Source organism: Panthera tigris, chromosome F3 (assembly GCF_018350195.1).
Source record: "Panthera tigris isolate Pti1 chromosome F3, P.tigris_Pti1_mat1.1, whole genome shotgun sequence".
Classification (NCBI taxonomy): domain Eukaryota; kingdom Metazoa; phylum Chordata; class Mammalia; order Carnivora; family Felidae; genus Panthera; species Panthera tigris.
Genome location: NC_056678.1, coordinates 27,251,512 through 27,265,117, shown reverse-complemented (window position 1 = coordinate 27,265,117; position 13,606 = coordinate 27,251,512). Strand labels below are relative to the sequence as shown.

Here is a 13,606-nt window from a genome sequence, read left to right as displayed (position 1 = left end):
AGAACCCCTTGAGATTCAAGGACCACACTTTCATAACCATAACTCTTAAGACACTGATAGACTTGAGGGGGAGGCGGGGCACATGCATGGATTCAATCCTAGCAGCACAGAGTGAAATCAGGGAGCTCTTAAGCATGTTCTGAAGAAGTAATCAAAGAAATGGCAGGAAACAGAAAAATGCCACAAAGCAATTCCAGGATAACATCCAACACCCCACAGGCCCAACTGGTCACCTGGCTTATTCCACTCTCAATCTCTTGTTTTTCAATAAGTTTCATCTTTAGCTATCAGTTAGTGGCACAGACAAAAGAAAGGCAAAGTAGGCATTAGACTGCATTTCTAAGACACACGTTTCAAAGAATTACAAAAATGGGAACAATCGGCAATGGTTCAAATCTCGAAAAGCCAGAACCTGCCATGTCAAGGAATCCCATTTTAACAGCAGCTAGAGGGGTCACTCAAAGTTTAAAACATCTCCCAACTTCATTTCAGCTTAGCATCAGCCTGGAAAAGAAGGCCTGAAAGGAGAGTAGAAAACAACATGTGGCACAAATTCTTTTTTACGCCAAATATTAATGGTAACCAGAATTTTCCAAAGAACTTGGGATTTCTGAACGGTTTCAAGAGCCACAAGACACACCCAATAAATGTGCAAGACTCTAGTGACACAACTCAATTAACAACCATTTGTAAATATCTGGAGCTGAATATTTAAAATCACTAGGCATCCCCAGTAAATCAATTAACAGAACAGAGGAGAGAGAGAGAAAAAAAGAGGAGTATATAACAACGTCATCTGCTTCAGGTCTGTGAGGGTTTTAACGAGAAAGAAGAGAGCCCACTGAGTTTTCTTCACACTCCTTTCTCAGCAAGGGGGGGGGGGGGGAGGAGCTGTTTCTCTAAGAACTGACTAGTTAGGTACTTCCCCCCCCCCCCCCACACACACAAGTCCAGCACAGCCCATATGAACATGGCACCCTGGGAGGAGCACCACACCCCGTGAGGAGCACTTCACCCTGTGAGGAACACGGCACCCTGACCAAACAGCAGCAGCTGCTGACTTCTCAGGCAGCAGCGATCCACTTTTGTCTATGGTCTACAAAATATTGCAATCTTTTTCCTGTAAAGTCTGGTTTATCTATTTGAGGTTTTTCTTTCAACTGTGTGATGGGGACAACTGAAGTCTGACACCCAGAACTTTCCATGAGGGGCCAGGTATGCCTTGAATTTTTGGAGCTCTTTGGCTTAGCAAACTTCCTGGTTAATAACAATCTGCTCACCAACAGCACTGGGAATCATGTCTGGCACCGTTTCACCAAAAACTCGCTAATTATTTTCCTAGGAATTACAGGTTTAGCTTTTGACCCAGAGAAGGTCTCCACAACAGTCAAGCCGATTTTCTGCTGCCACATCTGTTGCAGATGTTTCCAAAGTCGGTTCTGTCTTACACATTTCATGGGCAATGAGAGTCACAGTGTTGGAAAATGCTAGGGATGAAGCTCTTCCCCATCGCTGTCCACCAAATGGTCAATCAAAATCATGGGACTTGTCATATCCTAGTGGATTAAATTCCAAGAACACCAGAATGAAGGTCCTTTGCTGTAATCCACCTCAATGCCCAGGGAACTAGAGGTAAATAACTGTCAAAAGTGAAAACACAGTCTGTATCTTTGAAGAATGTATTTTTGGGGCAAAAATGAAGTCATCAAAGCTTTCGAAACCAGAGTCTTCCATTCATTATAAATAAAAAGTTGACACCGTCAGAACTAACCTAGTTTGTTTCTGAAGCCAGGCAAACACTAACCCTGTCATTGCTAGCTGAGCCTCTCCCATACAAGGTTCCAGTCTGTTCCACCATATGGAAGGGCCCACCCTCCCATCCAACCTCTAGGGCTAAAGGCAATACATCCAGATGTCCATAAAAATCACAAAGTTTTCTCATCCACATCTCACCAAGTTTATCAGTAAAGTTGGAGGAAGGAGTATCTCAGCCATTAGGGATTTTGAGTTTCGCAGAATCTTCCATTCAGCTACACCAACAAGTTGTAGGATAACTGGAGCTGCAACACCCAGCAAGCAGCCTTCTGATTTCTCCTTTCTTCTCAGATCACGCTGACAGACTCTGAATTGGCATCTGTTCCAGTTACGGTGGTTGTGTAACAACCGTCCCAAAACTTAGAGGTGTAAAACAACCAGTTATTATGCTCGTGGACTCTGTGGGTCGGGAAATCGTGCCGAACACGGAGGAGACGCCTGGTCCCTGCTCCACCATGTCTGGGGTGGCAAGAACATGTGCTCCTCGGTGTCTATGCCATCTGTCCACATGTCTCCCTCGCGGCTTCAGTACAGCTGCACTCTTCCCATGTTAGCTCAGGACCCCCAAGCCTTGTGTCCTGGGTCAGAGAGATACAGGCAGAAGCTGTGCTGGTTGTCCTTTAGGACCTGAGCTTCAGGAGTCAAGCAGTGTCATTTCCCCCTCGCTCTGGCGGGTGAGGCAGGTACAAAGGTCTGCCCAGGTTCAAGGGAAAGGATCCCGGCTTGACAGAAGAATGCCAGCTTTGCAATCAGAGAAAAGCAAATGGGGCAGGATGTATACTGGGGTGGCCACCTTTGGACAAATACAATCTGCTCCAATACCGGTATCTGGGGCAGCCCTTGTTCTGCACGACTCTACCGACAGGTTCCTGTTTCATCAATATACTAGGAAAGGCACATGGTTTCCACTCTAGTAATGAAACGCCTGTAACCATATCACCGGCCCGCCCCATATCCTACCAGCCTCATTCTGCCACCAATCCCTCGTGCAGGGTGAGAGAGGAGCTCCGGTTACTGCTTGACTTCCACACTCACATCTTTTGTATTTAAGGGGAAAAGCACACACTCTCCTTTCACTTGACCTCACTTCATTTCCAAATTCAACGGTACTGTGATACCTTTTGCAATTACTCTTGTGGGGGAGAAATTGCCTCTGCTTAGTCACCTGCAGTTATATACAATTTTGACCTCAATTTGCTGCTGCTTCCACAACTCCCCGGGGATACTACCAATGACACTGCAGGTCAAAGTCATGAGTGGCTTGCACTCGTGCTCACTTTCAAGGTACTTGCCACCACAACCTGTTTTCTTGAAACTCTCACTTCCTTTGTTTTTGTGTCATTGTGCTCTTCTAGTTTCTACCAGTTTTCTCTTTCCTCTTCCTCCACTTGGTCCCAGTGTTTCTGAGCACTTTTTTCTTTTCACAGAGGGAGACGAGAGAAAGAGAGCAAGCATGTGGGAGGAGGGGGAGGGGCCGAGGGAGAGGGAGAATCTTAAGCAGGCTCAGCACAAAGCCCGACATGGGGCTCAATCCCATGACCATGAGATCACAACCTGAGCCAAAATCAAGAGTCAGAAGCTTAACTGACTGATCCCCACACGTGCCCCTCTCAGCACTTTTTATAGATTTTTTTACTCACAGGTTCAAAATGTCCCTTTAAGCTGATGACTCCCCAACTGCATTACCAACTTTAGCCACTCACCCAGGATTAATTCCTATATTTTTAGCTGCCCATAGGAGCATTCTATTTGCCTAAAACCAAACTAATCCTATCCTGCCTACAAAAAAAAAAAAAAAAAAAAGCAAGTATTAAAAAGATAAAACAGAAAAAACGTCTGCATCCCTTTCTAACTTCCCCTTTTCAGTCAATGGCGCCACTATCTTCCAAGACTTGAAACTTGTCTAGACGCTTTTCCTCTTAAACTTCTCACCTTGCACAGCTTCTACTGAAGCCCAATCACTGGATTTTAGATCTGGAAGGAACTTTCAAGATATCTAGTCTGCACTGGTTGAATAGGAGAATGGGGCTTGGGCATCTTGGCTGTTTGCCTCAAATGCTTCTGACCCTGACTATGAGGCGCCTTCCAGCACCAAGACCTATTCAATCCCATCTTTGCTAAGCCTCCAGACAATCTATTTTCTTTGTGGAATCAGAACACCTGGGTTTGAGCCCTTAACAGTTGTTTGCCCAAAGGCAAGTGAACAGTAACTGCTAGTTAAAACTGCCTCCTGATTAGGAACTTGTAACAGGAAACAGATTAAATTGAAACTCTTTCAGCTGGGTATTCCACACCTTCCTCCCCCAAACTGGCCGACTTTAATATCCAACCTGATTTCTCATTAAAACAAAATCTGTGTCACTTGGCAGGTCTCCTTCCCATCCTCCCCTTTCTCATTTCTGGCTCTAGACTTCTGCTTGCTGCTTCCCCAGCCAAGAGTCCCTACATCTCTGCAAATGAAAAGCAGACATTTCCTTAAGGCCCAGATTGAGACCCTATACTTGCTTCACTAAAATGTTATTGACCAACATTCCCACTGGGGTCTTTACTTTTTTTACTCTCCACGGCATCTTAACTCTCTTCCAAAATCTTACACACAATGCATATTGTCTTTCGCCTACACTCCTCTGCGTTTCTGTATAGCATTCTCCAACAAGACTATAATTTCAGCCAAATATAGTATTAGGCATTGGATAAATTTGTAACAAATGTTTGCGAGGCTGTTTTTATAGTGAAACATCTGATTCTGATTTTTAAAAAGTAGAAAATGAGAGGTGCCTGGGTGGCTCAGTAGGTTAAGCATCCGACTTCGGCTCAGGTCATGATGTCACAGTTCGTGGGTTCGAGCCCTGCGTCTGGCTCATTGTTGACAGCTCAGAGCCTGGAGCCTGCTTCAGATTCTGTCTCCCTCTCTCTCTGCCCTTCCCCCACTCACACTCTGTCTTTCTCTGTCTCTCAAAAATAAATAAATGTTAAAAAATAGAAATTAAAAAAGTAGAAAATGAGATTTGACTTACATTTAAATTTATTAGACTAAAACTACTCTACAAACAAGTGATTTTTTTCAGTGATTATACTAATAGTTTTCTCAACGTTGTGAAGAAAATACACAATGCCTGCCTTCAAGGAACGCACAATCTAGCTGCAGAGACAGGTGCTGGCTAGAGAACACAACACAACATACACCATACTGCTCATCTGCTCACTTATGCCATTATTTCAACATAGATCCACAGCCAAGAACCTAGAAATTATCCTTATTCAGGTGCACAAAGCCTCCCAAACAGCAAAATATTAAGGAGTCACAACATTCGTGCCTTTTACCTATAGGAGAGGCTCACTTGGTACCAAGAGACTCTCATACCCAATGCTCAATGTTGTGGTTTTCTTGGCCTCTTCGGTTAGAAGTCACAAATTCTAAAAGGTTGTCAACAAGATAGGGGAAAAATACAGAATCCAAAACTCATCAAACAAGTACTGCATGAGTCCCTACTAAATACAAAGATGAAATAGGATTCAAATACGGTATTTTTTTCACCTCACAATTTAGTACAGATTTCTTAAAATGAGAATCCCAGCACTATTAAGAGATTAAGGGAAATGGGTGGGGTGAGGGACAGAGTGGAGATAGGGGTGTATTCTGGAGGGCAATCTAGTAGTATGTACCAGAAACTTTAAAAATGTGCATACTCTCTGGGGTACCTGAGTGGCTCAGTCGGTTAAGCAACCGACTTCAGCTTGGGTCATGATCTCGGGGTCCGTGGGTTCAAGCCCTGCATCGGGCTCGGTGCTGATAGCTCAGAGCCTGGAGCCTGCTTTGGGATTCTGTGTCTCCCTCTCTCTCTGCCCCTCCCCGCTCCTCTCAAAAATAAACAAACATTTTTTTTTAAGTGTGCATACTCTCTGAATTAGCAATTCTACTACAGGAATGCAGGCTATGGAAATAATCAGAAGCAGCAATAAAAACCTGTCAGGCATTCTCTTTGCCACTACATTAATTGTAATAGTGAAAAATCAGAAACATCACAACTGTCATCCTGGGTAATAAACTATATTAAATTTGTATGACAAAATACAACAGAGTCATTAAAAGCCCTCTCACTGAAGACATTTACAGGATATAAAAAGTACAGATTAAAAGATTTAAAACAGTATGATTCCAATTTCTAGAACAATTACTAAATAATATAATAATAATACACTTCTATATAAATCCCAGCCTTTCCACTGATAAGCTTATAAGCTTGAAGTTTTCTTTTTTGTTTTTTTTTTTTACTCTCTAAGTTTCATTTTCTTCCTTTGTGAAATGATAATAGTACTACTACTTACTTCATAAGGATTAAAAAGATAATTCCTATTAGGTTCTTAGAACAGTGCCTGATAATATAGTAAGAGATCAAAAACTCTATTAGTAGTATTGCCTAAAACTATTAATAGAAATAAAGATCAAAAAAGACACCAAAAGGAGTGCCTGGGTGGCTCAGTGGGTTAAGTATCTGACTCTTGATTTCAGGTCAGGTCACAATTTCAGCTCAGGTTATGATCTCACTGATTCACAAGATCGAGTTGGGGGCTCTGTGCTGAAGGCTAGGGGCCTGCTTGGGATTCTCTCTTTCCCTTGCTCTCTGCCCCTCCCCGTTTTCTCTCTCTCTCTCAAAACAAATAAGCATTAAAAAAAAAAGACACCAAAATTTTAATGAATTATTTCTGGATGGTGGCATTTCAGTAAATTTTTTAAGGTTTATTTCTTTTGAGAAAGAGAGAGAGAGAGACAGTGTGAGAAGGGGAGGGGTACAGAGAGAGGGTGAGAGAGAATCCCACGCAGGCTCCACACCGTCGGTGAGGAGCCTGACACAGGGCTCGAGGTCACAACCATGAGATCATGACTTGAGCTGAAATCAAGAGTCAGATCCTTAACCGACTAAGCCACCCAGTTTCCTCAATAAATGTTTATTTTCCTTTTTATATTTTTGTTTCCTAATTTTCCAAAAGAAGCATATATTACTCTAACATTATTTTAAATGTTACTCAAAAACCAGGGTTTTCCTCTCAGAAAGGGCAGCCAATTTGGATGGAAACATTTAAAAGAGAATGTCTGTTGGGCATTTAATATGTGCCCCCAACTGCTAGGCAAGTTACATGCATTAACTCATTTAATACCTTACAACTAATAAAGCAGGTATTGTTAAGCCAATTTTGTACCTTGCTAAGACATTTTGTACAAACAGACTCAAAGAGGAGAATTAACTTGTCAAAAGTTACACCCAATAATTGATAGGTGAGATCCCAACATTGGATCAGCCTGATTACCAAAAACCAGTTCTTTCACCAAACTTCACTACTTCCTGAAGTCAGATAAAGAGAAAAATTACACCCAGAATCCACTTTCCCTTTCTCTTCACCCAGCTTTATTCTCACCTGAACTTATCACCACCTGACATACCACATATTTGTTCATTTCCTGTCCTTAGAATGTAAGCTCCATAACGATGGGATGTTGTTTGTTCGCTGCTCTATACCCTCAGCTCCTGGCACACAAAACAGACCCTCAATATTTTAGAATAAAAGATTCTGAATAGAGAAATGATCTGACCATGTCCCTGTGGACACATCTGGTAGCAGTGGGAAGCTTGCTGAAGAAGTTGCTTACACGAGTCCAGGTAGGAGAGAACAAGGACATGAACCAGGGTAGAAGAACCGTAACTAAAGAGGGAGATAAGATTCTAGAGATAGCTAAGGGATGGCACTGACAGAACACAATGCCTAGTGGACATGGGACGAAGGAGTCAGGAGTAGAGGGCTAAGAGGAGGAAGGCCTGGTCAGGCATTGGGAGCGAGGGGGAAGAGAGTGGGGTCAGACTGACCTGGATGTGCACAGAGTACCTGACATAATGGGAATAATCAATCTCACCCAGTGAGAACGCATGGAGAGGATCCACCAGAGAGGCTAGGTTAAGGGCAGGCTAGAGGTGATTCAGTAAAACCTGGAGTTTCAGGGACCGAGTCTGGTGGTGTAAATACCACTACGAATGTCTACTCCAGGTAGAGGCTGGCTTCCTGTGTCCTAAGAGCTCAGCTGCCCCATTGTGGTCATTTTCTCCTCTGTGTTCTGGGATTCTCCTCTGAACAGGACGTTCGTTGATAGTGTTCAAACCCCACAAAACTAGCCTCAAACATCCAGGCATTAAGAACTACACATTTAGATTAAAACAGCTTTCTATCTGGTCCCCTTCTTAATCTTTCCTCACATTGATGCATCCAACACTACCATCAAATTAGTATTCCTAAAAAAAAAAACAAAACTAATTTCACACAATTTCCTAGATTTAAAAATCTCCCATGGCTTCAAAATGAATGAGCACTGGGTGTTGTATGGAAACCAATTTGACAGTAAATTTCATATATTAAAAAATAAAAAAAAAATAAAAAAAAAAAAATAAAAAAAAAAAGAGACTCTCCTTGACCCTATTCTACCTATACTGTGAAATATTAACAGTGTGAGTAGAACTAGGCAGTTCAAATTTGAATCCTGGGTCTACTACTTGTTAGCTGTGTAACCCTAGGCAAATAACTTAACCCCTCAATGCTTCCTCAGGTCCTCATCTCTAAAATGTGGCTAGTACTCACATCACAGAGCTGTTCTTATCAAGTGAAAATTTTGATAGTGCTTACTTAGCACAAACTGCCTGGATAGGAGTTGTGTCCCCTAAAGGTTTGTTATTATTATTACTTCCCCCAAATAAACTTCCTACACACCTGAGATGCTCTCCTTGACAATTTCTAATACACAATGCCCGTCTCAGGGCCCTTGCTGGCAGCGTTCCCACCCATGAATCACTACTCCTTAAGCACCACCACCACAACCACCACCACCTTTGAGTATTTATTTAACATTTATGCTGTATATTCAAAGTGCCGGGTTGGAAGTACAGGAAAAATAAACAGCCCCAACCCTCAGAGCTCATAGTCTAATAATGAAAGACAGCCAGAGGAAGAGGGGCAATAATATGTCACAAGGGCCAAGGGAAGCACTTCCTGGAGGCAGTGCAGATGCTTACACTGAATCTTCAAAGCTTAGTGGGTGAACCAGGCAGAGTGGGTGCGTGTGAAGAGCGCCCAGTATCGGGGCAGACTCACCGTACTGAGTCTGACGTTGCGGGAGCTCTGAGCTGAGGGTAGGCAGAGTGGGCGGAGGGGAAAGGACGGCTGGATCATGGTGGCCATGAAGTGTTTGGACTTTGTTCTGTAGGCAACAGGCAGCCACTAAAAGATGTGAAGTAGGAAACCCCTGCTTGGGTTCTAGAAGAGCTAGAGCCCAATATGGGCTCCACAAGTGACTACTGAACACTTGCAATGCACCAGTAGGATGAAGGAACTGATTTTTTTTTTTTTATTTCAATCAATTTAAATTTAAAAACTGATACGCCATTCAGTTACTGGAAAATTTTTAAGTATGTTTGGAATATTTGGGTATGTGAATCTGCTTTTTCAACTATAAATTTAGTGAAGTCTAAATACAGATCAAAGATTTCTGATGCAAATGTAGTGTCCAAATTGAGCTGTACTATACATGTAAAATAGACACCAAATTTGAAGACCAGGTACAAAAAAAAAAAATATCCCATTATAATCTTCTCTTTTATGTTTATTTTTGAGAGAGACAGAGTGTGAGGGGAGGAGGGGCAGACAAAGAGGGAGACACAGCATCCAAAGCAGGCTCCAGGCTCTGAGCTGTCAGCACAGAGCCTGATGCAGGGTTTGAACTCATGGACCAAGAGAGCATGACCTGAGCTGAAGCCAGACACTTAACCGACTGAGCTATCCAGGCACCCCCCATTATAATCTTTATAATAATCACATGCTGAAATATTTTGATTATATTAAAGATGACATTAATATTAATTTCACCTGTTTCTTTTTAGTTTTTAACATGGCTACTAGAAAATATCAAATGGCATATATGGCTCACGTTATATTTTAGACAGCTCTGATCCAATAGAACCAAAGGCAGATGACCAGAAGCAGGCAGACCAATTAAGAGACTCATTTTAGTAAGAGTCCAGATGAGACTCGGGCCTGAATTCACTAAATTCTACCCATCTTCAAAACCTAATCCAAGACCTACTACTATCTCTAAAAGCTTTTCCAATCATAACCATTTCTAATGAGTTGCTTTTCTCAGAACTACTGGGGCACTTAATCTTCTGTAGCATTCGCTTCAGCGCTTAATTTATCACCTGTCATTTCTACTTAATTTTGGGGTGAGCTGCTTCTCAGAACCATAGCTGCTAGGCTAAGAGCCACAACTTAGGCATCTAATTTTTCTACACCGTGCGATACATTTTCAATATTAATAAATAGAGGTACATGGCTCCCCAAATATTCTCTCACAGTCTGGAAGTATTGTGAATCTCTTTCTTCAGACACCTTAAGGGCATGAGCTAACATGATATAAAGTCAACCAACAATCCAGGCCAGTGTTCCAATACAACAGTGATATCTAATCAGTGAGCAAGCATTGGTAGAATGTATTAGAGACTATCAGGAAAAAAAGGCCAAGATGGCAGGGTAATTTAGCATTTTTGCAAATTCCACTAAAAATCAAACAATTTCTGATTCTCTCTGCTTTCCACTGCCAGAGACAACCTTTGCAACCTAAGCATTAAGAACATCCCTTTAAGGAAAAGACACACGGCTTTGATATTTAAAAATGAACCCCGAAACTAATCCTTCCAACAAATAACACATTTTCCAAGCAGAGAGCCACATATTACTAATCAATCTACAACTCGTCACTTTCCCATCTAAAGTAAGATGAAGAAACCCCTTTTAGGAAAACGTTAAGAAGTGTATAAATAGATTTTACTGTATCATGGATAAAAAAGTCCTTCACCTAAAGTACCATGTGAATTTTCTGAGAAGAACCCTTAAAAAACACAAACACTGAAGCAACTGGTCAGCTTTTACCACTACAGAAATAGGAAGCTAGTAGCAACTAGTTGCAAGCAAAGGGACACTTCGTGATTACTAGTACTGATCTTCTGGGAATTTAGTAGTTCTCAGATTTTTTTTTTTTTATGTCTAACACTTAAAACATAGAACTGACAAGTTACAACAACGTAAGAATCCATCTTTCTTGCATTTGCTTAATGGCTACAAAGATAATACAACAAAGTGCAAACCAAGTTTCTACCTCCAAACAATCAAGCAATCAAAGATGGAGTCAGGACAGCTCATAGGGAAAAGTTAAGGCAGTTCTGTTCTGAAAGGCTGGATAAGAATGGGGGGAACCTGTCAAATAGCCTGGATGAAATCAGGGAGTTAAAAAGAAAGCGCTCACTTCCTTTAGCACTGTGGGAAAATCCCAGTTGCTAATATAAAGCTGAGGAAAGTTTAGTTTGGCTGATTTCATTTTGTTTTCCTTCCAACATCATCGCCGAGTTCGAACGGCTGCTTTCCTCCCCTCACATTACTCAGTAAAAACGCCCCCACTGAATTGAGTTGTCTTCCGGAGCCGTGCTCCCCCGCAGCCCAGCCTGCAAACGTGCTCAGGCGCCTCTGGGCATGTTGTGGTCTCACCAGTCTGCGGGCCAGAGCTCCAAACTCAATGGACAATGGGAACTCACCCCCATCAACGCCAACTACAAAGCTCAGGAGGGCCATTTCCCTTTTCCTGCCCAGATGCTGTTTTCCCTCCTTCGAAGTAGGGCCCCGTGCTCCACCAGAGCCCCAGTTGGGGCTAGGACGCGCGTCTCCCTCCCCACCTGCAGAGCTGCTGGTCCCCTCGAACCCCAAATAAGTTGTATCTCGGCGCACAAGCCAAAGAGGATCTCCTTCCCCAGGGGCTTGGCTGGGGACATGGTTTTCACAGTCCAGGTAGGACTGGGAAGGGATGTCTCTGGACGCTTGGTCATGGCCCTGCAGGCTAAGCCGTCCCCACTGTCCCCTCCCTAGCCTCCACTTGTCTCCCCTCCCCCTCCGGCGAGGAGAGCGGGGAGGTGCGGGCTGGCAACACGGCCACCTCCTCCTCCAGTGGAGACCTCGGGACACTCACCCTTTCACCACAAAGAAGGGGTCCTCCATGGACATGGCGTCCCGGCCCCCGGCTGCCTCACGCCTGCTCCGTGCACCGGGCGCCCGCGCCCTCCGAGCCTCCCTCTGCCCACCACACCGGCCTGCCGCAGCCGCCGGCGCCTCGGCCTGGGGAACCCAGAACAGCTGGCGCGCGCAGGCCGGGGAGCACGGGACCGCCGCTGGTCCAGCAATCGATCGCCCAGAAGACCGAATCCCAGTCTCCGACGCCGGCCCCCGCGCCTGCCTCCACCCCCGGCTCCTCCCGGCGCGTCTGGCAGACTTGACCCCGCCCCCGGGACCTGCGGCCTCGTCCAACCACGAACACGGGCCCGCTGCACCACTTCCGCACCCGCGCTCACGTGACCAGGGCCGGCCCCGCCTCCCGTCGGCGGAGCCTGGGCGCCGCGTCGAGCAACCCTGGAGGCGGGGCTCTGGGGTGGGTGGAGGGCCGGTGTTCCCCCGCCTCCCTACTCAGGTTTCAGGGGAGGTGCTGCTTGCTCCCCCCTTGGGGTTGGTTAGGTTTTCAAGACATACACCCCGGTACCTGATTTGCACAATCCTTTTACCTTTCCTGTACTTTTAACACTTGATCTTGATAACATATGATTTATAAATCCATCTCGTCCTCGACTTGCATTAAAACGAGCTCATATAACATTATCTGACTATGATAATGTTGCACAATTCCTTTATGTGGGTCTTAACTATGTGTCCCGCAATGTCCTAAAGGCTGTATGTGAGTTATCTCAATATTCTTGGGGGGAAGGAATTATTTCCAATTTGTAAATGACAAAGTTCAGACATTTCAAGATTTCCCATGGTCACACACCTGACAGGGCACAGCCATAGATTCTGTGCACTTTCCACCAGACTGGATGTATTTTCTAATGCTGTGCATTGTGCAAGTGAACAGTAAGGTAATTTTTTCATACAGCATACAATGCTTCCCTGGGGAGAGCACCTTTGAGGGATTAAGAAGAGACCATGTATGGCAGTTTCTTCCCAGCTATAGTTCAAGAGCTCTTCAGATAGCATTTTGGTCAGAACAATTAGCCAACTCATTCTGTGTATGCTATATAGGCTTTGTGAACTCTAATTGCTAATTATCTCTGAGCACTTACTGTGTGTCAGGCACTGTGCTAAGTGTTATCTCAGTTGCTCTAATAATAAGGTAATTACTGTCATTATCCCCATTTTACAAATGAGAAGTCTGAGACTCTTGGAGGTTAAGTGACTTGCTCAAGGTCACCAGTCTTTGGAGATGGTAGAGTCCTCAGAGCTAGACAAAACCTGTTTGAACCCGGGTTCTATTATTCAGTTTCTTATCTACAAAATGTGAATAATAATATTTGGCTTGTGGATTATTGTGAAGGTTAAATAAAAATGCATGTAAACCCCAAGGCCCCCAAAGAGTGAGGCAGCACTTGTAAAGGTGTGACCAAACCAATGTGAGTTTGCTCCTAGGTGAGTCCCAAACTGCACCATGTTGAGTAGTTGCTCAAAGAAAACTTTAATTTGCAGCAAATAAGAAAGGGTTTCCAAAGTGATGGCTCCCCAAGAGAGGGTGAATGAGTTGATTTTGTTCTAAGCTAGGATGAATATTTAGATAGGGAAGCCTCATCATCGTATGTGGAGGCAGGCATAAGGTTGCCCATGCACCTTAAGGAAACATGCCCTATATGGACATTGTATGTTATGTAAATGAGTCTGAGGCTCC

The 13,606-nt window shown here is 43.9% G+C and overlaps 1 protein-coding gene across 1 annotated transcript in view; it reads right to left on the bottom strand.

The window, feature by feature from the left end:
• STX6 (syntaxin 6) overlaps positions 1 to 12,140 on the bottom strand; it is a 51,592-nt gene extending 39,452 nt beyond the window's left edge. The window contains exon 1 of the mRNA XM_007096198.2: positions 11,870 to 12,140. Within this exon, the coding sequence (XP_007096260.1) occupies positions 11,870 to 11,904 (35 nt within the window). The 5' untranslated portion in view covers positions 11,905 to 12,140. The remainder of the gene's footprint in view (positions 1 to 11,869) is intronic.
• Positions 12,141 to 13,606: the final 1,466 nt, after the last annotated feature.